The 24,334-nt window shown below is 44.9% G+C and overlaps 3 protein-coding genes across 3 annotated transcripts; 1 reads left to right on the forward strand and 2 right to left on the reverse strand.

The window, feature by feature from the left end:
• Positions 1-507: 507 nt before the first annotated feature.
• LOC125522154 (uncharacterized) lies at positions 508-6,815 on the forward strand. Its single transcript, XM_048687236.2, has 13 exons — positions 508-866; positions 2,144-2,217; positions 2,363-2,446; positions 2,532-2,612; positions 3,432-3,512; positions 3,610-3,702; positions 4,601-4,774; positions 4,869-4,936; positions 5,077-5,128; positions 5,222-5,275; positions 5,356-5,445; positions 6,153-6,219; positions 6,423-6,815. Exons 1-13 carry the CDS (start codon positions 725-727, stop codon positions 6,512-6,514), a joined length of 1,152 nt encoding a protein of 383 aa, XP_048543193.1. The 5' UTR covers positions 508-724; the 3' UTR covers positions 6,515-6,815.
• A 4,296-nt stretch (positions 6,816-11,111) lies between these two features.
• On the reverse strand, positions 11,112-13,043 carry LOC125522164 (F-box protein At5g46170). Its single transcript, XM_048687245.2, has 2 exons — positions 12,649-13,043; positions 11,112-12,508 (listed from the first exon to the last, which is right to left on the reverse strand). The coding sequence occupies exon 2, from the start codon at positions 12,351-12,353 to the stop codon at positions 11,280-11,282; it is 1,074 nt and encodes a 357-aa protein (XP_048543202.2). The 5' UTR covers positions 12,354-12,508; positions 12,649-13,043; the 3' UTR covers positions 11,112-11,279.
• A 3,792-nt stretch (positions 13,044-16,835) lies between these two features.
• LOC147991949 (uncharacterized) lies at positions 16,836-23,689 on the reverse strand. Its single transcript, XM_087538884.1, has 3 exons — positions 23,494-23,689; positions 22,640-23,299; positions 16,836-17,226 (listed from the first exon to the last, which is right to left on the reverse strand). The coding sequence occupies exons 1-3, from the start codon at positions 23,687-23,689 to the stop codon at positions 17,126-17,128; spliced, it is 957 nt and encodes a 318-aa protein (XP_087395010.1). The 3' UTR covers positions 16,836-17,125.
• Between the last annotated feature and the right edge of the window lie 645 nt (positions 23,690-24,334).

Below are 24,334 nucleotides of genomic sequence, written 5' to 3' on the forward strand. Positions count from 1 at the left end.
CGGGAAGAAGAAGAAAAAAAAGCGGCCGACCACGCCATCCGAAGGTTCCAGATGCCAGCAGAGACGCACGCACGCACGCCTGACCTGCCACAACGGATTCTGTTCAGAGGCCTGAGTAGGCCAGCTACGAATCGTGTGCGCCGGTGCACGTCACGCCTTCCACATCGGTCGCAAAATGGAAACTCTCTCAGATTCTATAATGTTGAAATAATAATCCTACTTTCCCGGAAAAAAAAGAAATAATAATCATACTGGTACTACTACTGTACTAGGAACAAAAACAATTGCGTAGGAAACCCGGAGTCCGATACGTATTCGCGGCTGGTCCCGCGCGTCGTAGAGATCCCGTGGGCGGGCGGCTTCCCACCTGACCCGAGCCGGGCCTGCCACGTCGGCGGAGTCCAACGCATTTCCGACGCCGCGGGCCAACGGCGCCGCGCCACGTGGAGCGCGTGCGCCATCACCGCGTCCGCCCGTCCGTCCCCCCACCTCGTAATCATCTCCGACTTTCTCCCCCCCTCCCCCATACCCCCTACCCCGAGGCCTCGGCTCGCTCGTAATCCCGACCCGGACGCGGCGGAATCTCGCGCCGGTCAAACCCTATCGCACGCGCGCGCGCGCTCTCACGGGCTCGGATCGGGAGGACTAGGGTTCGCGAGCTGCTGCCCTCCGGCGGTCTCCACGGCGTTGGCGTCGGCGGCGGCGGCGGAGAAGAGAAAGAGGGATGGAGGGGCTCCTGCACAAGCTCAAGGGGCTCGACGCCTACCCCAAGGTCAACGAGGACTTCTACAAGCGCACGCTCTCCGGCGGCGTCGTCACGCTCCTCTCCGCCCTCGTCATGCTGCTCCTCTTCGTCTCCGAGACCAGTAAGCGCCGCCTCCCCTCCTCCTCAGCCCGCAATGGCGTCGCCGCGATGCGCAATTCAAGAGTCCACGGTCCTCGAAAAGATGTTGAATTATAGTCCTAGCTAGATGTCTCTAGGAATTAACAGGTTGTTCAGCTCGGATTGGGGCGAGGCTTGATTTCGATGACGCGGATTTGATGTGCTCCTGTAGTTACCCTTCTGCTTGAGATTGAATGCTGCGCAAGATTTTCGAGATGCTTTTGGGTTTGCCGGTGGTAAAATTCATTGAGAGGTCGACAAAGGTGGTCTCTCTGGCCAAGCAATGTCTTTGCCGTCCGGGGAAGGAAAAGCTTCCACTTTTTGGTCGACATGTCTACCTGTGCTGCGCTGGTCATTGCCACAGATTGCAATGCTCGAGCAGTTGGAAGATTCCTGAAAACCTTTTCCATTTTAGTCCATTCTGTTTTGCCAGTTTGGTGGGGGACAAGATTCAGTTTTTCATGTCTAAGTGGTCATGAAAGGTCATACCTTTGCTGCTGTGTTCCTGCCTGTGGTTCAGATCATGTCTTCAGAAATACTCCCCCTGTTCCTGAGTCGATGGTGTTTACATACTTTGGTGCATACCAAGGCTTGGTGGCCGTGTGCTGTTTGGTGGGCAATTTAACCCTCTCTCGACGCTCGATGCATGGATCGGCGCGTGACACTGGTGTAATTGAGGTCGCGTGCAGGGGCCGCGCTACTACGAACGGGTAATAAGTGCACGTGAGGGGGTAATTTTGAAGGATACTCGAGTAAATGGTGCCACGAGTTAGGAGGGGTAGTTTTGGAAAATATACCTAGGAACCGCGGGAAAATCTAAGCCACCATATAAATTCGGAACGGAGGGAGTAGGTTGTCATTTGGGTTAGCACGCCTGCACCATCAATATGTTCTTTGGAATGTCTGCTGGTAAAAAGGTTTTATTTCTTAGTCAACATATTTTGACCAGAATGGGTTTGCAGTATATAAAGTACTAAAGTTTAAGCGTTGAGGTCAATGCCAATGTTCTGCCAGAAATTTGCAGTTGGAATATGTTGTGGTTTTCTCTGTTGGGCAAGTTTGGTTGTGCGTTTTTGTCCAGTGTCTAGTTATGAAATCTGCTGTGCATTTGGTCTTATTTTTTTTTCCTTTTTTTCAATATCGTGACCCTTTATATCCCTAGCCGTTTCCATTAATGCTACATATGCTAGTCTATCTCAAATAAATGAAGTACGACAAATATTCTAATAGCCACTATTTATTTGTCTGCTATTTTTGCAGGGTCGTATTATTATTCAGCAACCGAGACTAAGTTAGTGGTAGACACATCAAGAGGAGAAAGGCTAAGAGTAAATGTTAGTATTTGCCTTGTACCGATTAGACTTGATTCAGTTTTTTTGCTGCCGTAATTCAATTGTTTCTCTAAAAGGCATACTTCCGTATAATATTTTGGCAACATGGTATTCATATCCATTGTAATACTATAAATCTATTTTGCAGTTTGATATTACTTTCCCGAGTATTCCTTGCACCCTTCTCAGTGTTGATACAAGGGATATTAGTGGCGAGCAGCACCAGGACATTGTACGTACTTCAGTCATCTCCTTTTTTGCCAATTCTTGCTTTATCTGCTGATCCGTCATCTTATTCTTTCCATTTCTTGTTTTAGAGGCATGACATTGAAAAGAAAAGATTGGACTCACATGGTAATGTCATTGAATCAAGAAAAGAGGGCATTGGTGGAACAAAGGTTGGTGTCTCAGTTTCACTTAGTATGATGAGCTCATTAAAAATTCTAGGTCTTGAATAGGTGTTCAATTTAGTATGGGTGATAGTGCCTTTGGAGTTGAGGAACATGTTTCCATAGATAGCCGTAGAAACTGTGGTTGAAGTATAAGTATTTGAGTAAAAGAAATCCCTCTTCCTTACTTTCTATCTATGTTAATTACCTTTTTGGGGGAGTGGAACAACCGGAAATAAATACCTATTGTTATTATTTGGTAAGGATTTAGTGTGAATAAAGTGTACATATTTACAAACAGGGGACTGAAATTTGAGAACCATTCTGGCTCCTATATCTTGCACATGTGCATCTTTGTAGTTCTCTGCTGTAACATGGGTTTCTTAAGGAGTTAACAATGAGTAATTGGTACTCAATAATATGTCCACATAGAAATATTTTTTCTATTATACATACCTCGATACAAAATCTATATTAGTTTCCTTGTATAGTCTGTGATATTTGTCATTGTTATAAAGGGTTTTCTGTATATTTCCACCTGTACTTTGTGTATTTATGCTGGCCCTTGGCCTCCGGGGAAAACAAGTTGCATATTTGCTAACATGGTTTCATAGCCTAGGGTTATGCCCTTCTTTTTCCTCTCCACGTTAGGGTCTTATGTTCAGATAAAAAAATTGTTATCTGTGATGAAACTGTAGCTCGTCGAAATTATAAGGCTAACCTAGTCTTAACCAATATTTCTTACTTATCTCAGCAAGTAACCTCTAATCATATGGCTATATTCTACTTTGTCATTTGATGCATATGCTTGATTGATCCTTTTCATAGATCGAGAAACCATTGCAAAAACATGGTGGAAGGCTTGGCAAAGGCGAGGAATATTGTGGCACCTGTTATGGTGCGGAGGAGGTGCGCACACTTTTGTGTTTTCCCTGTGTTAATCTCATTTTCTGTTATCTGTTTTACCTTTTTAACTTTGCACTGCTTGTGATTTTTTGGAGCCCAGTCAGATGAACAATGCTGTAATTCATGTGAAGAAGTTAGGGAGGCCTACAAGAAGAAAGGGTGGGCTCTTACAAACCCTGACCTAATCGACCAGGTATATGAATTATTTTGGCATTTTTTTTTGCCTGGATATATCCAGAAAAAACTTTGTTTTGAGTTTTTGTTTTTGTTTTTGTTTAGCATTAAAAAGAAATCCATTGTATGGTACTATGTTGAAGATTGTGGATACCTTGCTGTGCTCTCTTGAATGACAGAGATGGCACATCCCTGAAATATTTGCATGCTATGCACTCTGCTGCATCATGTGCAACTTTGCATATGATACCGTCCCTTCTGTATCATAGGCTCGTAGCTAGCCATCAGCCTTCTCTGTTCTTTTTCAGGCGTTAATTTACATACTAGTGGCCAGTTAGACACGTTTTAATGTGTTTGGTAACTCATTTCAGTCTGTATGTAGTCCATATTAAAATATCCAGAAATCTTATAATAGTGAACGGAGGGAGTACTTTTGAAGGGAAATTACACACTGTAGGTTCTTTTTGAATATAAAATTGAGACTTGCTCTACTATTCGACGGCTGATTCTGTTAGACCTAATGTTGACAATACATGATGTTTGGTAATGCATTTCAGTCTGTATGTAGTCCATATTAAAATATCCAGAAAGCTTATAATAGTGAACGGAGGGAGTACTGTTGAAGGGAAATTACACACCAAGGTTCTTTTTGAGGATAAAATTGAGGCATGCTCTACTATTCGACGGCTGATTCTGTTAGACCTAATGTTGACAATACATGATGCTGCAAGCAATAAGCTTGCAGGTGCAACATGCCCCTAGAGTTGTATAATGTATGCCTTGGATCCTATAATGTCCAACAGAACTTTTTTATGCGCTTTCTCTTTCTGCATGCCTGCTGTTTGCAACTGCTAAGATTTTTTTTCTTCAAGAAAAGAACGGCTAAGATTTAATACAGTCTATGATGGCTATCGCAGTGCGCTAGAGAGGACTTCGTTGAAAGAGTTAAAACCCAACATGGTGAAGGCTGTAGTGTCCATGGCTTTCTAGATGTTAGTAAAGTTGCTGGAAATTTCCATTTTGCGCCAGGCAAAGGATATTATGAATCAAATGTAGATGTGCCTGAGCTGACTGCTGAAGGAGGTTTCAATGTAAGTAGGTTACATAATTTTTTTTCTTTCTTCCTCGGTTTATTGAAATGTTTCCCTTCAGTGTTCTCTAATATGATGTGTGTAATTTTACCAGATTACTCACAAAATAAACAAACTGTCCTTCGGGACAGAATTCCCTGGTGCTGTCAACCCACTTGATGGGTAAGTCTACACCTCCAGCACATTCAGCATGCAATGAACACAATAATATGGAGCATTCATGTTCCCCTAAGTAAATTTAAATATTTCATATTTTTTTTCTTTATTCTGCCCTCAAGTACTAACCAGTTTCATGAACACAGTGCTCAGTGGACACAGCCCGCATCAGATGGGACATACCAATACTTCATAAAAGTGGGTATTGCTGCACTCATGTTTGTTGCAGTTCTATCACTTGCTTCTGCCCTTGGTTTATGCATCTAAGATTTAATGGGTATTCCTTTCCAGGTCGTCCCTACAATTTATAATGATATAAGAGGGCGCAAGATCGATTCAAACCAAGTTAGTAGAGTTCATTGAATGATTACATGCTCAACCTTTCTGTTAACAACCTTTATGATAACTGTTACTTTCATTCACAGTTCTCAGTAACGGAGCACTTTAGAGATGGAAATGTTCAACCGAGACCTCAACCCGGGGTATTTTTCTTCTATGATTTCTCACCTATAAAGGTAAATAATGAAGACGTCAAAGATGCACATATGAATTTTCGCAGAAATATGTGACGGTTCTCACCTATGAGTTTCTAGCTTGGCTTCTCAGCCTGTCCGCTAACTTTGCTGCATGTGTTCTCACTGCACATGCAACTTGTGCAAATGGCACCATCTGTTTATGTTATTTTTAAAACGCGCGCGCGCGCACACACACACACTTGAGGACTAAAAACCTAAATCATATCCCTTTATCTATTTTAGAATGAACAGGGAAATCATGCCCCTCCCAAAATTTTGTTGTGGTCAAGCCTAATGCGCATCTCTATTACTACCCATTATTATGCTGTTATTGCATACCCGCAGAGAGAGTTGCAGGATGAAACTGGACTTAATGAAATAACCATTAGATTCGGTAAGTATATGAAGATAGTATTATTGATCTATTGTTGGAAGGAGCAATGCCTCCATCTCGTGAGCGCTGAGAGTAAAATAACATACCAAGATACGTTTGTGCCTGTGGTGTGTACATATGAGTGGAGTAAATCCACAATTTGCATGGATACTTGGTACAAAACCGTGATTTTGTCAAGTTAACTCTTTGTTTTGTTTAGTTTAGCCATTTGTAGCGAGCACAGGATTGGAAGCTACTCTATTGAGCTCTTCATGTCTCTCAGCAACTATGATTGAGTTTTTGACTCCAGCTGTATGGCTAATGTCTTGTGCAGGTGATATTCACAGAGGAAAATAGATCCTTCCTCCACTACCTGACAAACCTGTGTGCTATAGTTGGAGGTATGAACACTGCCTCTAGTTTATGCATGCACAAACTACCTTATTTTATCATATTATATCATGTTAAAGGTTGTCATCTCTTTTAGTACAGAAAGTGTCTTTATATTTGTATTCTGTTGCGTTCTGTATAAAACTGTGTTGAGTTTTTAGTCGAGGTCTCCACGTAGTGTGCCTTATTGATCTGTTTTCTGCCTGATCCTCAGGGATCTTCACTGTCGCGGGCATCATCGACTCGTTCATATACCATGGACAGAAGGCACTTAAGAAGAAAATGGAGATAGGCAAGTACAGATGAAACCTAGGCAATATTTTCCAAGTTGTGTGGCTTGTAAGGAGGTGGATCCCGCATATGCGCGCCAAAAGACGACGAGACCCCAAAGGGTTACAAGGCAATCGAAAGTGATGATGCTGCACATTAGTTGATGAAAACTTGTAAAAAAGGAAGACAGAATAGGCTGGGTCTTGGGGGCAAGTGCTTTCATGTCCATCGATAGAGACTCTGGTTGACTGGCCTGAACTGGCGCAATGCTTACTGTACTTGGAAGCTGGTGCATCACAGAATGTTTCTCGTCAATCGCTTCACTCATTGTGTGTCACATCTTCGTTACTGTGTGGTGCTGATTTTATTTTGTTTTGCATTTTAGCGCTTTGGCAGAGATATATAGTTGACTTGAGCTCTTATGAAATCATATTTGTAATCCATTTTCCTTTGATTGCAAATGCGAGTCTTTTAGGACATGATATATGGTATTAAAGGCTTTGGCCAACAAATTTTATGCAGACAATATTGTCTCACATAGAACTGGTTATATAAATTGAAATTTGTAAGTGGCATATCAAATTGTTTTTGCATTCATTTTTGCTGAACGTAGTTGACGCCGTTCGATCCAGATCGTGACAACACGAGTAGACTCCCGTCCCGATAGTCAACCCGCAAGCCAGTGCCTTTTATTTATTGTGCTATTTTATGATCGTTTGGTATTTTTGCAAACTACCACACATGTGCCAGGTATCACATTTATATAAGTACCTTGTAGGAGTATAATGCTAGTACTCCCTTCGATCCATATTAATTGTCGTCGGAGGGAGTAATATCAATTTGACATTTTGGATCAATTTGACATTTTGGATGTATGATTGTCACTTAGAAATGTATGATTGTTATAGAAAGAATTTCCATTATATTTGATTGCCATTATAATTCAAGGCGGCGTTCCAGGAACGGAAAGGCGGGAAATACCACTTTGTATGTTGCTGACAGCTATAGGAGAGAAGATCCTCATCCAAAAGAATGCGTAACAAAACTGTAGCTTTTGAACACTTCAAATGCAAAAAAAAAAAAAAAATATGTTGATCCATGAAGCTCTGACCCATAAACTGCTATAGAATGTCCTGTGCAGGCCTATGATAGTATTTCCATAAAAAAGAAAAAGCAATAAACCGTCCAGCAGGAAAATTGGCTGGCTCTTGTCTGCTCTCAAACCTTCATTCTAAGGATGTATCTAAATTGACTTTGCTGAAGAAATTGACTTAACATGTCGATTTTTTAACATTCAGAACTGGAACAGATCTGATAAGCCTCCCCTGTGGATAAAAGATTCGCCACTTGCACCGGGATCAGATCAACGCAGGATGTGCCAGTCTGACAACCAGGTGCGCATAGCTCCATCTTATCCACTCAGCTTCCAGATTACACATAATACACACGATCTGATCTGATCTGATCAAACCACTAGGAGAACCATATCAACGGTAACTATCTCATACTCTTGTTAATCCAATGTTCTAAATATAGTTAAAAACACTTCTACTCACACCATCTCGCTTATTATGGCAATGGCTCTAACTAGGCATAGATAATTTGATTATTTTGGCAGTAGAGGTAACTGTTCAAATAACACAGAAATTCATGGTCTTCTCAAAGAGAGAGAAAAAAAGGTGTTCCTAGTTTCCGATCGATCTTTTCGCGGGGAATTGCTAAAAGAAAAACAACTCCTTCTCAAAGAAAGATGCAAGCTAGCTTTACCATGGAGCTACAGAAACTATATCGCATTTGTAAATCATAAGATCAATCATACATTAGATGTTCATTTAACTTCTTAAAAAGAATAGGCCACCAAACAACCAAAATACGTGCAACTTGAACTTAACTGAAAAACAATTAGGTGGCTGAAAGTGTATAATCTACTAACTTATTTCCAAAAAATACACACTTGAGATGGCAGACATGTACTGATGTGCATTATCCAAAGATTCTCCTAAGTCATGATCGGTTTAGCTTATTCACAAGTACACATGCCAGCTTATTATTTTTAGGGGAAGTACACATGCCAGCTTAATATTTTTAGGGTAAGTACACATGCCAGCTGAATCCAAATGCTGTATATGTAGTCATTCTTGTGCCAGCCTTACAAATGACCCCACTAAAGATCCCAAGGCCTCAATTATTAACAAAAACAATGAGCAAATTATTGCTGTAACCACATAAGAATGGATACAGCACGTTCGTGTCTTCTGAAGCATTCTTGTAAGATATTCCACTGCAAAATTATTTATGTAACTGGATCATGATCCGAGTCAAACAGGATGGGTTGAGTCTGCATCTTGGCATTAATGGCATGGCCAAGGATAATTGACCAATGAGAACTAATCTGACAATGCAGTTGTTTTTACCAACATACTCCATAAGCTAGATAAACTCGATAGAACTATATCCATAAAACCTGAGATAAGAGTAGGCGTAAACTAACAAATTAGGAAAGTCAACTTCAGGAAACATCCTGGCAACTGTAACTACGGTATCAAAATGAATACACAGATCAAAATCAGCATCAGATTAGTACTTCTCATTTTTTAGTCCCAAATGGATAACATCTACCTGGAAGAAGAATCGGTCTGGTCTCTTTTAATGCTTCCTTCTATGAAACTGCTGTAAAGTTTGGACCAGATGTCCTGAAAGCATGCCAGAAGTTGTGAGAAAATTATTTTTACCCCTGGAGTGTGGTACAGACACAAGCTCAAACCAGTGATGAATCTGAATCTGAAGCTCCCATACAGACAATGGATAAATACAAAGGGCAAGCAATGTCATTAGAAAGAGGAAACCAACACTACATGTGGTTTCTCAGCCAGACAGATCTTCTCGCTTACTTTGGCATTAGATGTAACTTCTCAAACTAGGTAACTGTTCAAATAACACTGAAATTCAGGGTCTTCTCAAAGAGAGAAAAAATAGGTGTTCCTTGTCTCCTATCGATCTTTTCGCAAGGAACTGCCGAAAAAACAAATCCTTCTCAAAGAAAGATGCAAACCTTGCCATGGAGCTACAAAAACCAAATCACATTTTGTGAATCATAAGATCACTCGTGCATTTAAATTTTTAAACAAATAGCCTACCAAGCAAACAAAAATAACGCCAAACTGAACATAACTGCGCAACAGTTAAGTGGCTAAAAACATAAAATCTAACTTATTTCCCCCAAAAACATACACACTTGAGACATGTACTCTCCGTTTTTATTGAGTTCGCGTATTAGCTTTGGTCAAAGTCAAACTTTGTAAACTTTGACCAAATTTATAAAGAAAAATATTGGCATATATAGTAACAAATCAATACTACTAGATTCATTGTTGAATGTACTTCCACATCATATAGATTTTGTCATGGTAAATATTTATATTCTTTTCTATAAACTTGGTCAAACATTAGAAAGTTTGACTTCGGTCAACTCTAATATGCAGAGTAAATAAAAACAGAGGGAGTAGTACATCATCCAAAGATTCTCCAAAGTCACGATCAGTTTATTCACAAGTACACATGCCAGCTTATTAATTTTAGGGGAAGTACACATGCCAGTTGAATCCAAACGCTATACATGTAGGGAATCATTTTGGGCCAGCCTTACAAATGGCCCCACTAAAGATCCGAAGGCCTCAACTATTCACAAAGTTGTAACCTCATAAGAATGGATACAACATGTTCACGTCTTCTGAAGCATTCTTGTAAGATATTCCACTGCCAAATTATTTATGTGCTCTTACCTTTTTTAGATGATAACGATTGATGTGTTCTTACTAATTGGATCATGATCCGAATCAAACGGGATGGTTTAAGTCTGCATCTTGTCATTAATGGCATGGCCAAGCATAATTGACCAATGATAACTAATCTAAAATTGCAATTGCTTTTACCAACGATACTCCATAAGGTAGATGGAGATGAATAGAGCCATATCCATGCAACCCAAAGGAGATAAGAGTAAACAAGTAGCAGTAGTATACCCAACTTATTAGCAAAGTCAACCTCAGGAAAGCATCCTGGCAACCGTAACTACAGTTTCAAAATAAATACGCAAACCAAATCAGGTGGCAGCTGTTCCCCTGCACGAATTTACCAGTCAGCATCAGATTAGTCCTTTTCATTTCTCAATCCTAGATGGATAACATGTACTACCTGGAAGAAGAATCTGGCTGGTCTCTTTTAATGCTGCCTCGTGTATGCTTCCTTCTGTGAAACTGCTGTGAAGTTCGGACCAGATTTCCTGGAAGCATAAGAGAAGTTGTGAACATTTGTTTTTACACATGCAGCTCAAACAAATGACTGAATCTGAATCTGAAGCTCCCACCTAGTCACAATGGATAAGCACAAGGGCCATGCCACTGGAAAGAGGAAACCAACACTGCATGTGGTTTCTCAGTCGGACAGGTATTACTTGATGTAGTTTGGCTAAAAAAAAGTAGAGGCATCAAATGTCAAAATCTACATTGCCTCTTCAGATATCTCAACTGGCAGAATCCTTTTGTGGGAGTGAAAAATCAGCTTTGCAATAACAACAAAAAGCAGCTTGTATGAGGGTTAGATCACATCAGAGTGTCGTTAGAGAGGGGAGCAATGAGAAAATGTACTAATTTGATATGTTTTTCATATAGCTAACGAAATGTCACCACTGTACAAAGAGCTAACACACGAGACAACAAGCACAGACTATTACACAGACCAAAAGTTAAAGCAGCCAAACGACCCTTGCTTGCACCAGCAAGCAGATACCCAGGAAGAACTCCTAGAAGCCATTCATCTCCAGAAGGTATGTGCGCCTCTTCATCAGCGCCTTCGCGGCGAATTTGAATGGCCCATCAAATGCTCCAGAGATGAATGCGTCGGTTTCCTTGCGGCTGATATGGCCGCCATTGCTTCCCTCGGTGGAGGGCTTGATAGCAACCAGTGTAGCACCCTGCAGCGCAATTCCTCCGGGCAGCTCGAGATATGGCGCGTATTTCAGCTTCATGTTGCAGGCCGGGACCTGGGTCCTGTTGGAGCATGCCGAGGCCGACAGTTGGTTCTCTCTGAACTCCTTCAGCTGCTCTGCTCCCATGGTCAGCGTGCCCTGGCCATCGGCATCAGTCAGCACCAAGCTCACAAGTGTGGGGTGCTCCTTGATGATCGACCGGAGAAGATAATGCCTCGTCGACGCAGCGATGAGGGAGCTGATCGTCCACACGACGCGGAGCTTGAGCCCGCCATTGGTATAGAAAGACTCCGGCATGCTCCCGTTGTCCTCCGAAGACGGCTCATGCTCTGCGCCAACAGGCTTGCGGTCAACCCTGGTGCCCCCAAGGATGACACAGTTCTGAAGCGTGCTCCCGTACTCTGCCCGCCATTTCAGGAGCACCCCGTCCTCGGTGCCGCCGACATCCCCGGAAGGGAGCTCGATGTGGAGGTTCCGCACGTGCGTGAAGCTCCGGAGCACCTGCGCCGGCGAGTGGTGCGCGAGCTGCGGGAAGAGCGGCCGCCCGGCGCCGTTGGGGCCGCGCGCGCTGTGGAAGGGCTTGATGATCGTGAAGAGCATCAGCTTGAGGAAGTGGGAGAGGATGTTCCGGGGCTTGGGCGAGGTCAGGTTGAGGGCGTCCTCGCCGTCGCCGTCGACCGCCACGACGCGGTCGATCTTGACGCAGACGTCGTGGACGTGGGGCACGAGCCCGTTGAACCGCTTGGACGCCGCGGAGCAGCGGCCGAGGGAACGCACGTCCTCCACCTTGTTGAGGATGAGCAGGACGAGCGAGTCCGGCAGGCAGTCGAACAGGTCGAGCTCGAAGTCGAGCGCCGGGTCCGCGTGGATTCGGGCCTTGGGAAGCATCGCGCCGCCGGAAGGTCACGCCTTCTGCGCCGCCCACCCACCACCCAGCGGAACAAACGGCAATGGCAGGAACAGGCTGCTCGACCTTGGCTCTTCGGATGGCTCGCGCAATGGCAGCAACGGCCCGCCAAATCGACGCGACGCGACGCGGCCGCCTGAAGGAAAGGAGATGGGGAACAGCTCAGAACACGCACGGGAAACATTAGAGACATGGATGAAGCAGAATCACCATCAATAATCAAAGGGAACCTCAAATGAGGAACCGGGAGAGTGGAATCACCAATCTTTTACATACCTCAGTCGCCGGTCGCCACCGCCGCCGCAGCCGCGTCAACCAGCCCAGGCGAGCAAATCGGGGGCGGAGCCGAACCGAGACCCGCGCTCTCCTCCGGAGCAGGGCCGGATCCGACGCTGGCGAGCACCCGGGAGGCCAGGGAGCAACCCGAAAACTCGCCGCAATTCCCCGCCCGACCGACAGCTCCTCCGCCTCCGGCGAGCCGACGCGCCCCAAGGCTCCGATCCGGCGGGCTCCCGGCGCCAATCCGGCGAGGCTGCTGGCTAGGGTTTATCGGAGGCGAGGCGAGAGAGATTGGGGATATTTTTCTCCTCTGCTCTCCTCCCGGCGGCAGTTGTTTTTTTCTGGCTCGTGCGGTCGCTTCTGCTCTGCTCTCCGGCACCACTCGACGGTGGGCGGCTTTTAATATCGGCCCGGAGGACGGGGGCGGTGGCGCCGTCAACAGGTAACGGCTCCCCGCAGTTAAGCCAAGCGGCGGTGGCGCGCCGTTGGTTGATGGGTAACGGCGGGGGAGCCGTTACTCCCGGTCCACGTCAGCGCGGGGGAGGGTGGTGTGTGGTGCGACAAAGCACACAGTTTTCTCAGAGAAATATAAAGAGTTAAATGCACTGGCGGTCCTAAAAGTTTCATCGAGGTGTTACTTTAGTCCTAATTCTTTCAAAATGCACCTTTAGGCTCTCATTCTTTAGTAAGTGGTTCATGCGAGGTCCTTTTTTCATGAGCGCTCATTGCCCTGCACGTGTGGCGCGTTGACCCACGCCACGTCGACAGAGGGCCCAACCGCCAGGCGAGAAAATTACACTGGAGGTCCTAAAAGTTTCTAGGCAGTGTCACTTTAGTCCTACTTCTTTCAAAATGCATGTTTAAATCCTAATTCTATAGTAAGTGGTTCACGCGGGGTCCTTTTTTGCACGATCTTTCTCTGACATGCTTGCATGCATTGACCCATGCCATGTCAACTTAAAGACGGTTGTGGTTGTTCTTTTTTTAGAGAAAGCCCCTTGTACCCTCTCCCTCTTGACATTTCCCACCTCTCTCTCTCTCATGCCCACACCGTCACCATGGTTGGGGCAGCAAGCTCCTCGGCAAGGAAGCGAGTGGCGAAGAGGAGCATTGCAGCAGCGTCGGCAGCGTTGCCTCCTCCACAAGCTATAGAATGATCGTGCGAAAAAGGACCTCACATGAACTACTTACTATAGAATTAGGACGTAAACGTGCGTTTTGAAAAAAAAATAGTACTAAAGTGACTGCTCAGAAACTTTTAGGATCACCAGTGTATTTTCCTCGCCAGCCAGTTGGGCCCTCTGTCGACGTGGCATGGGTCAACGTGCCACGTGGGCAGGTCAACGAGCACTCGTGAAAAAATGACCTCAAGTGAACCACTTACTAAAGAATTAGGATCTAAAGGTGCATTTTGAAAGAATTAGGACTAAAGTGACACCTTGATGAAACTTTTAGGACCTCCAGTACATTTAACTCAAATATAAAAAGAGGCACCCAATTTAAATATGAGTCTGTATAGAACACATCTAACCTTGTGTCCATTATATTTGTGATCTATTTTTTTGTTCTAATTTTTTTATTCCTTATTGCTGTGTTATTTATGGAAGCTTAGATGTGACATCTTTAGAAAATATCTAGATGTAAATTACATAAACTGTTTAAACATTCGTACCTATGAATATTCGCGCACACATACTATCTCTATGATCACCTCGAATGGTCGAGCCGATAAATAATTACCGCATTCTCACCTCTTAAACTAATTTGAACCTTGAACAAAAATACTTAGTCGCAGGGTTTCTTTGCCTTCCGCAAGCGCCGCCGTCGATCTGCCTTGTCTCCGGTGACTTTTTAGGGCAATGGCGATGTGGTGGATCCTGACCATGGCTTGCGGGAGGCTCTATTTTTATACGTTCTTCGAGTTTTAGGCCTCTTTTGGTTCACAGGATAGGATTATCATAGGAATAGGAATCTTGTAGGAAATGAGATGACGTGTATCTCAAATCCTATGAGTAGAAATAGGAAACAAGATGTCATTTGATTGACACCAAATGAATTTTCTCATTGAGTCTAGGCTCTTTTTTATTTTCCTATGAAATGTGGAGGATAGGAACCAATCCTATGTAGGAATAGGAATCCATTCCTATGAACCAAAGGGCTCTAAAGGAAAAAAATCCTATAAGAATCCTATCCTCTAGAATTCCTATGAAATTCCTCTAAACCAAAGGAGGCCTAATTAGGGTTTGTGTCCCGCTTAGGAAGACGAGATGGCGGCGGCTCCTGAAGATGAAATAAGGTTCTCCCCGCTTAGCCCCTATCCCGGTGGTGTGTCTAGCATCATAGGTGGGCGTGTGGAGGTGTGTCTACAGCGGATCTGTACTTGGTGGATTTGCTCGGATCTGATCATAGTTCGTGTACGTCTGTCTGTCTTCAGGTTGGGTCCTTCCGATCTATGCTATTCATTAAAGGCAGTGGTTGTTGTTCTGTTGCGCTGGTTCTATGGGGCCTTAGCACGACGACTTTCCGGCTGTCTAGCACAATTTGCCCCCCTCTAGTGAGGGAGGAGCGATGACGGCGACGCGCCTTTGGCTTGCTTCAACGCTTGCAGTCGTCATTAGTGGTCTACAGATTTGGATGTATTTTTTTTAATTATTTTTAGTGTTCAATGTACTGTTATGATTGAAGATGAATAGATAAAAGTTTTATAAAAAGAATGCATTGAACCTTGAGATTTTCAACTTTGACATATGAAGGAATTGAAATTTTTCGACAACTTCATGTGCTAATTACTCCGACAATATTAGCGGCGTAAATGTCACTGTTTCAGCCTCTATGTGATAGACAAAAACTTTGAACTGGCCTCCTCGTGCATCTCTCCTCTGCCCACATAGCCCGGACAGGGTCTAGGATCAGCATCGAGCTCCGCCGGAACACATCCATAATGATTGGATTTGTTTTAACGGCAGTTCTTTTTGTTGACTTGTACAAACAGTGAATCTATGCCATTTGATCCGACGGCAAAGGTAGGACGAAGGCAGAAAGAGTCGCCGTGAATCGTGATACACAAGACGCAACACCCAGCAACCTAATTGGAGATGAGAAGACACGGTGTGAACCCGACGGCCCAACGAATATTAGCACGGAAAAGACACGCGCCAGCAACAAGCCAGGCCGGTCAAAAGCAAGGAAAACATCAGCACGAGCCGTCGCGACCGTTGTTTTTTTGCCGTGACACTGACAGCGAGGTGGATTCTTCTACAGTACGTACTATATACGACCTGAGGCCGACACGAGGAGGGAGGGAGGGAGCGGCGGAAACCACCAAGGCGTCGTTTTTGTGAATCCAGTGAGGTGTGCGGCGGATCTAGCCGTGAGGCGCACATTTCTCTTTTTATCTCCCTGCTCGTCGTGAGGCGTGTCGTGTACCGTCGGGAGTCACGTTGCGTCGGCACGTACGTTGCTGGCAACGGACAAAAAGCTAGCTAGATCACGCGGGAGACACGGACAAATTAGCAGAGATGCGACGGTGGTGTGCATGTAGCCATGTAGGCTAGCTTGGGATTCTCGTGGTGGTGTACAAGGGAGTGGTTGGAGGACGAGCTCCCGCGTTTTCTGGAATACACTAGGCGCGGACGTACCATGTAGGCACGTGCATGCACGTACGCACAAACTACCTGCTTCCATTTGGCGACATGTTGGCTGTCGATCGTAACGAGCTCCTGAGATTACTCTACTTACGATTGTGATGCGTGTGTAGCTACAGAGTGCTTTTCTGCTCGTCCGAGCTCAAATGCAACTTTGATGAGCGGTAAAAGTCCAAACTTTCGTAGGCATTTTGATGGAACGGGGCACTTACAAGTTTTCCTTCAAGGTTTGTTTCTTTACAAATCTTCCTTCATGGTTTGTTTCTTTAGAGGCAAAATTTCACTTGTCACTGATATAATACTGAACTCACATTCATCGAAATCACAAAAGGAAAAACTAGGAAAGTTTGGAGTGGTGCAACACATTATGTATGAATTTGACCTGACACAGCATAGTCAACATTAATCAACACAAATTCACGGTTCATTCTCAAGGAAATATGCCCTAGAGGCAATAATAAAGTTGTTATTTATATTTTCTTATATCATGATAAATGTTTTTTTTGAACCGGGCAAACCCTCTTTCCATTACTTAGAACGGAAATACAAAGTTCGACGGAAAGTCCAAGAACAGGGAGAAGGGGAGAGCGAGTTCAACGCACTGCTAGGAAACCCACCACACTCGCCCGCCATCGAAACGAGTGTTATGGGGCGAAAACCTAAGCAGCACCAAAATGAGACTAGCCCTATTACAAAAGCAGAGTTTAAGCGATCTCACACAGTATCTCAAAGCGGAGTTAAAATAGTCTTAGTAACAAAACAACCACCACAGGAGATCTTCATCGAAGTAGTCGCAGATGAAGAGACGAGACCGAAACCAGCGCTGCACATCACTTGGACGCCTCGCAGGCCCTCATCAGCAGCACTGTCCCGTTACGAATCATCTCAGCACCCGCTCGAAGTTGCTTGATGTCTTCCCCCGTCTGCAAACCTGCCCAATATAAGAGAAAAGACACTGCCGTAAAGACGATCTCAAAAGGAGATTTGATCATTTTTTTCTTAAACGTAGCTCTGTTACGAGCCAACCAGATGGCCCAAGTGACCGCCCCAGGCGCCACAGTATAAAAGGATTCGTATCCAGGTAAGAAAGAGTAGCACCAAACAAAAAATTGCCAGTAATTACTAGGGCACAAATCTGTCCCAAGCGTGACCCCAATCGACCGCCAAACAACCTTAGCTACAGAGCAACCAAAGAATAAGTGCTGGGACGTTTCAATCTGATGACAAAAGGAACACTCAGGGTTCCCTTGCCACTTTCGCTGGCGCATCACATGCCTAGTAAGCACCGCATCTTGAGCAAGTTGCCAAAGGAAGATTTGTATTTTAAGAGGAAGTTTAGCTTTCCAAATCCACTTATAGGCGCATCCACTAAGTGGTCGCTCCAACCACTTGTACATGGACTTGGTAGTGAATTTACCTGATTTATTCAACCCCCAGTACACAGAATCTTTGTCTCCGGACAAATTCAGCTTACGAACAGAGCTCTGTAGAGACAGCCATTGTTTTGTCAAATCATCATCCAATCTTCTATGGAAAAAGTCAGCACAAACTACATTCTCCAATTTATCCAGCGTGCAATTCTGTGCCACGCAAATGTTGTAGAGCCTAGGATACTGGTCCATGAACGGAGTCAGCCCGTTGATGGAGTCCTTCCATAATCGTGCCAAATCACCAGATCCCGTATGTATCCTCCTACCAATCATATACAGATCTTTGATTTTCAAGAGATTTTTCCAGCAAGGTGAGTCATTGAAGCGGACCTCAACAGTCGCAAATGTCTGATTTCTTAAGTAGCGAGCTTTCACAACATCTTGCCAAATCCCATGTTGGGTATCCAATTTCCACCACCATTTAAGCATAAGACTGATGTTTTGCTTGCGTAAGTCTTTGATACCCAGTCCACCCTTCTCTTTGGATCTACAAATTCTGCTCCATCGAACCAAATGATATCGACGTTTTTTATTGGCACCCTGCCAGAAAAATCTCTTCCTATGTTTATCCAGCTTTTCCACAAAGGTCTTATTCATCAGCCACATTGACATGTGGTAGAGAGATAATTGAGTGACCACCGAATCCAAAAGGGTGTGTCTCCCTCCCATAGAAGCAGCATTACCAACCCAAGCATCGAACCTGATTAAGTATTTGTCCACTATGAACTCCCAATCCGAGTTCCGGAGGGCAGTAAAGCTCACAGGCATCCCTAAGTACTAATAGGAAAGTGCCCAATATCACAGTTAAAGAGATCTGCATAAGCTTTATTTATATCGTCATCACCCCCCACAGTTAAGATTTCACTCTTGTGGAAATTAACTTTTAACCCAACCATCATTTCGAACATATACAGGAGTAGCTTTAGGTTTACAGCCTTCTCCAGATCATGCTCTAAGCAGATAATCGTGTCATCCGCATATTGCAGGACCGCGACCCCATTAGGGATCAAGTCAGGGGCCAAACCCACAATCAGGTTATTTTTCTGGGCATTTTTAATCATCTTAGTTAGGCACTCCACAGCAAGGTTGAAAAGGAAAGGTGAGTGGGGATCACCCTGCCGTACCCCCTTAGCACTTTGGAAATACGGCCCCACACAATTATTGAGTTTAATGCTAACCGTGCCATTGCGGAGGATTTGCTCAACCCAACCGCACCATTTCTGGTCAAAACCCCGAAGCTTATGGCAGTCCAATAGGAAATCCCAGTTAACCTTATCGTATGCTTTCTCAAAATCAAGTTTGAGAACTACCCCGACCCTTTTCTTAACATGAGTATAGTTGAGAAGTTCATGAAGGGCCAGCACCCCATCCATGATGCTCCTGCCTTTCACAAAAGCATTTTGAGTAGGACTAATAAGGATATTTGCATATCTAGCAACCCTTCTGTCCATAACCTTTGTGATGAGTTTGTATGGACAACGAAGCAAACATATGGGACGAAATTGTTGTATACGGTCAGCTCCAGATATCTTGGGTAGCAGAGTAATAGTACCATAGTTTAGACGTTGTACATCCAAAGTACCTTTATGGAAGCTATCAAAGATACGCATAATATCAATCTTAACTATATCCCAACAACACTGATAAAATTCAGCAGGAATGTTATCCGGGCCGGGGGCTCTGTTGACCTCCATGTCAAATAAGGCTTCTTTGACCTCTTCTTCAGAGAACTCTCTGATAAGGTCAGCGTTATCATCTGCAGATAATTTCTCATCGTCTGCCCAAGTATCAAGATCAAGGTGGAGCTGATTACCAGGTGCTGGGCCGAATATGTCTTTATAAAAGTTAGTGGCATGGGCCAGGAGGTTGTCTGTGCCCTCAATCTTGACCTCGCCGCATTTGAGGGCATGAATTGTGTTTTTCCGTTTACGGCCATTGGCTATTTTATGAAAATAGTCTGTATTACGATCCCCTCTCAAGAGCCAGCGCTCATGAGATTGTTGCAGCCAGTAAATTTCCTCTGCAGCTAACAATTCGCAAAGCTCCACCTGTACATCCACCTTTCTACCATAAAGCTCGGGAGGTAGAGGGCCCTCCTCTTCTGCCTCCTCCAACATTTCCAGTTCGATTCTTAATTCTTCTTTACGTTTTTTGGCATGACCAAATTTATTCGAGCCCCATCCTTTGAAGTACGACTTAAATCTCTTAAGTTTAATATTCAGGATATCAATGGGGTCAGAGGCTGCAACTTTCCTATTCCAAATTTTAGAAACCAGGTTGAGGAACCTGTCATCTTTCAACCAAGAAAGATCAAAACGAAATTCCTGAGTCATGGGGGTCTCTCTCTTTTCCTCATCAGTGTACAAAAGAAGAGGGTTGTGGTCAGAAAGCTCTCTGACTAACTTCCTCAAAGATGCCAGAGGAAATAAATTTTCCCAGGAATCAGAGATGAGCACTCTATCAAGTTTCTCAAGAGTAGGATGCGACTGATTATTAGTCCAAGTGTATTGACCTCCACTCATATGCATTTCTCTAAGACCCAGGGTATTAATAATGGCATTGAACAAGTCTGTAGATTTAGAGTGCTGCATTTTCTTGTTCTTCTCACCATTGTGTCTAAGGATATTAAAATCCCCCCTACAATATAGGGCAAATCTGTGTTATGGCACAAAGAAGCTAATTCCCTCAGGAAGTCCTCCCTAAATTCCTCATGGGCCGAGCCATACACCACTAAAAAGCTCCAGGCAATTTTAGTTTTAATGTCCCTAACATTCATCTGCAAGATGTTTTTGCCTTTGATACACCTCAACAACTCCAGGTTGTTGATGCGAATGCCACAAAGGATACCACCAGATCTACCTACAGCAGGTACCCATTCCCAGTGGAAATTGTCAAAAGGATCAAATTTCCTGATAGACTTAGGAGGAAAATCTCTCTTCAAAGTCTCTTGCAAGCCCAGGAAGTCAATGGAGTGGTCACTAATTATGTCAGAGAGGCAGGTGGCCATTCCTTTCTTGCCCACCCCTCTGCAGTTCCAAATGAGGCCTCTCATTTGTAACGATTGTTTTGTTTCCTGATTCTGGTGGCCCTACCAGAAGGCAGGGTAGAGCCACCTACATCAGTATCATTGCCATTTTCCTTTTTCTGACTCCTAGTCACAGGTCTAGGGAGTCTGATCTCAACTTTCTTCCTAGTTTTCTTGGTGGAATTAGATTTAACTAATTTCTCATTAATAACTTCGTCCTCATCTAGCCAAGTCAAATTCAAGGGGGTGTCCTTGCCCAGACCATTGGTAATGAACATATCATCCCCTTCCTGATCATCGTGAGGATTGCTGTTTTTCTCCACTAGATTAACCCTAGTAGTCTCCAACTCTCTAAGAATATCAACACATGCAAAGTCATTATCAGGAATTAACACCCCCATCTTAGTAGCCCGACTAATTATCTCAGTATTAGCCAAAACAGCAAAAGCATTATGACGAACAGAGCTGGTGTTACCTTTCAGATCTTTGGTGTTGGCCAGGTGAGCAGCCCTCGTTTCCATGTCCACATGCTGAAGGTGAGTGTTGCGCTGACTGAACCGAAGCTGTGGTTCAGGAACAAGTGGTGGTGTAGGAATAATGTCCTCGCAGTCAGGATGGGGAAGCTGTACCGTATAATCCTTCGATGTCTTCATGTCAGCCTCCACTTCTCCCACCACCTCAGAAATCTGATTAGCGTTAGCAAAGGGACAAGCAGTCAAATCTGATACAAGTAAGTTACCAGACGTATTCACCTTCAGGGTTTGGTCGTTCCCAGATACATGATCGACAGGATCATGATCATTTGTATTCCCAGCATGAAACACTACAGAACCATCATGTTGAAGGCAGTTGGCAGCCAGCTCCAGTGCCATTTGTTCAATCAGCAGGGGCCCATTAGATCCACTAGTCTCACTATCAGAGTAGTTACTGTCCTCAAGAATTTTGTTCTTCTCCTCCTCAGGAAGCTGCAAGCAACAGGCTTTGCCGCCCCGAAAGGAGGATGTGTTCCCAGTGTCATTTTTCTCAGAGGATTTATTTTTATCATCCGATGGCATATCATCTCTTTTCCGCTTGGGAGTCATAGCCCTTTGCCCAGAATAGCGAGGGATTTGGATGGGATCTTCTTCCTGAATTACATTACGCACCAAAACCTCTTCCACCTCATACTGGAAACGATAAAAACGTCCCCCAGACACCCTTCAGCAGAAGCGGGGAGTTTATCAATGTTTCGACACCCCAGCTTAGTGCGGACCGAGGAGGGACGATGAAGGGTAGACATATCAATGTCCAGAGTCACCCCCACTAAGCCTCCAACAAATGCAACATTTTTTCACAACGCTTGTTGGTAGGAATCTTACTAATTTTCACCCAGCCTACCTCAAGCACACCTTCAGATTCTACGTCCTCAGACCATGGAGTGATACGAACAACAACGCCCAAAGATTTGAGAGTGATATATTCCACGAACAAAGCTCTATCTACTTCTCTTTGATTGGGAAAACGCATTACATATTGATTAGGAGCAATCAGATGAGCTGAGCAGCGCCACCCCTGCCCAATGTATTTCTCAAATTCATCCACTAACTGCTTGGTAGTAATTTCCCCTTCAACTATAGTGATACTGACTTTAACGATCCTATCATTGTTCCGACTACTAACAGAATAGTCATGGATGTAGTGGAATCCTTGCCCTTTGGCTTGGAAGGCACACATCGCAGGTATGCACTCCCAGGGAAGGAAATCAGTACAAATAACAGAAAGATGACCCTTCTTCTTGCATCTCACACACATAACTTGGGGACATTTAGCAGTAGGATGACCCAACAGATTGCAAATTTGGCAAGAATCAGACGAAGTAGCCAAAGGATTAGAATTAGGGGGGATCTCACGCGGCTTGACATGAGGTGCAGAGTCGTCGGAGGTGTGGAGAGATTTGCCGCCCCTATCAGCATCCCATTGTTCCTGGCGGTCGAGGGCCTCTTGACTGGCCCCCGCTGCCTTCTCCCATCGATCGAACCCGGTCTCACCAGATCCGGACGGGGTATTGGATGAGGAAGCCCCGGTCGTCTTGCGGGTCCAGACATGGCTCTCCCGGCCACATCCTCTCCCCCCACCGTCGCCCGTCGTGCGCCCACGTCCGTATCCCTCGCCACGGTTGAAGCGGCCCGCGCCACGGCCATGGCGGCCGGCACCAAACCCATCCCCCCTCATGCTAGAAGACTCGGGAGATGGAACTACCACAGATTTGGTGGAGGGAGATGAAACAACTTGAGCATAAGATCTGGGATCCCCCCTGATTTTCCCCTTCCACCATGAGAAGGAAGGGCGAACCCTGGTTTCCTTACTCGTCGGCGTCTCCCAGAAATGAAGTAAGCTTTCCTCCAGATCTAGAATGGGGGGGAGAGGGGGGCGAGGAGAAGCGGCGCCCGCATATAAACCAGGAGGTAGAGTCGAAACCCTAGCCGCGGCGCGCCCATGGTGGTCGGATGCGTCCTTCTCCACGTGTCGCACATCCGAGTCGGAGGCGCGGTTTTCTGCCGGTCGGCGCCCTAGAATCCCCGGTTCATCGGAAGGGACAAAACCAAACCGCTCCCCGCCGATCGCCCCGGAAACCGGAACGGCTTAATCGAACCCAAATCACGAGAAACGCCCCCACGCGATGGCTCGCCGGCAACCCGCCTCCCCGGCGGCGCCCCAGAGGCAGCGCGAGATGGAAGACGATCCCAAACCCTAGCAAAATGACAGGGAAAAGGAATGATGTACCCGATGTCAACTCCCTCATCCACGCGCAGGTATCGGGCGTCGACCGTGCCGCCCCGGTCGTTGAGGAGTACGATGCGGAGCGCATCCTGGCGGAGGAGGAGTTCGCCGGTGTCGAACGTGACAGATCTCGCCGCCATGAGGTCCGGGGCGAACGTGACCCGCCATCGCAGGTCCATCCTTCACTCTCGTCAGAGCTGCTCCATGATAAATGTTTATTATTCATGCTAGAATTGTATTAACCGAAAACTTAGTACATGTGTGAATACATAGACAAAACTGAGTGTCCCTAGTATGCCTCTACTTGACTAGCTCGTTAATTAAAGATGGTTAAGTTTCCTAGCCATAGACAAAGAGTTGTCATTTGATAAGTGGGGTCACATCATTAGAGAATGATGTGATTGACTTGACCCATCCGCTAGCTTAACACGATGATCGTTACAGTTTCATTGCTACTGCTTTCTTCATGACTTATACATGTTCCTCACACTATGAGATTATGCAACTCCCGAATACCGGAGGAACACCTTGTGTGCTATCAAACGTCACAATGTAACTGGTTGATTATAAATATGCTCTACAGGTGTCTCCGATGGTGTTTTTTGAGTTGGCATAGATCGAGATTAGGATTTGTCACTCCGAATATCGGAGAGGTATCTCTGGGCCCTCTCGGTAATGCACATCACTATAAGCCTTGCAATCAATGTGACTAATGAGTTAGTTACGGGATGATGCATTACGAAACGAGTAAAGAGACTTGCCGGTAACGAGATTGAACTAGGTATTAAGATATCAACGATCGAATCTTGGGCAAGTAACATACC

This window comes from Triticum urartu, chromosome 1A (assembly GCF_056163025.1).
Source record: "Triticum urartu cultivar PI428250 chromosome 1A, HENAU_Tu73, whole genome shotgun sequence".
Taxonomy (NCBI): Eukaryota; Viridiplantae; Streptophyta; class Magnoliopsida; order Poales; family Poaceae; genus Triticum; species Triticum urartu.

What these genes read in the sequence shown, in the direction of transcription:
- LOC125522154 (XM_048687236.2), top strand. Translation starts at nt 725, where the DNA reads ATGGAGGGGCTCCTGCACAAGCTCAAGGGGCTCGACGCCTACCCCAAG. An exon ending in CCTCTTCGTCTCCGAGACCA is followed by an intron (nt 867 to 2,143) that starts GTAAGCGCCGCC and finishes CTATTTTTGCAG; the next exon opens with GGTCGTATTATTATTCAGCA. An exon ending in CCTGTTATGGTGCGGAGGAG is followed by an intron (nt 3,513 to 3,609) that starts GTGCGCACACTT and finishes TTTGGAGCCCAG; the next exon opens with TCAGATGAACAATGCTGTAA.
- LOC147991949 (XM_087538884.1), bottom strand. Translation starts at nt 23,689, where the DNA reads ATGGACCTGCGATGGCGGGTCACGTTCGCCCCGGACCTCATGGCGGCG. An exon ending in GTACATCATTCCTTTTCCCT is followed by an intron (nt 23,300 to 23,493) that starts GTCATTTTGCTA and finishes CGGGGATTCTAG; the next exon opens with GGCGCCGACCGGCAGAAAAC. An exon ending in TGCACCTCATGTCAAGCCGC is followed by an intron (nt 17,227 to 22,639) that starts GTGAGATCCCCC and finishes TATATTGGGCAG; the next exon opens with GTTTGCAGACGGGGGAAGAC.
- LOC125522164 (XM_048687245.2), bottom strand. Translation starts at nt 12,353, where the DNA reads ATGCTTCCCAAGGCCCGAATCCACGCGGACCCGGCGCTCGACTTCGAG.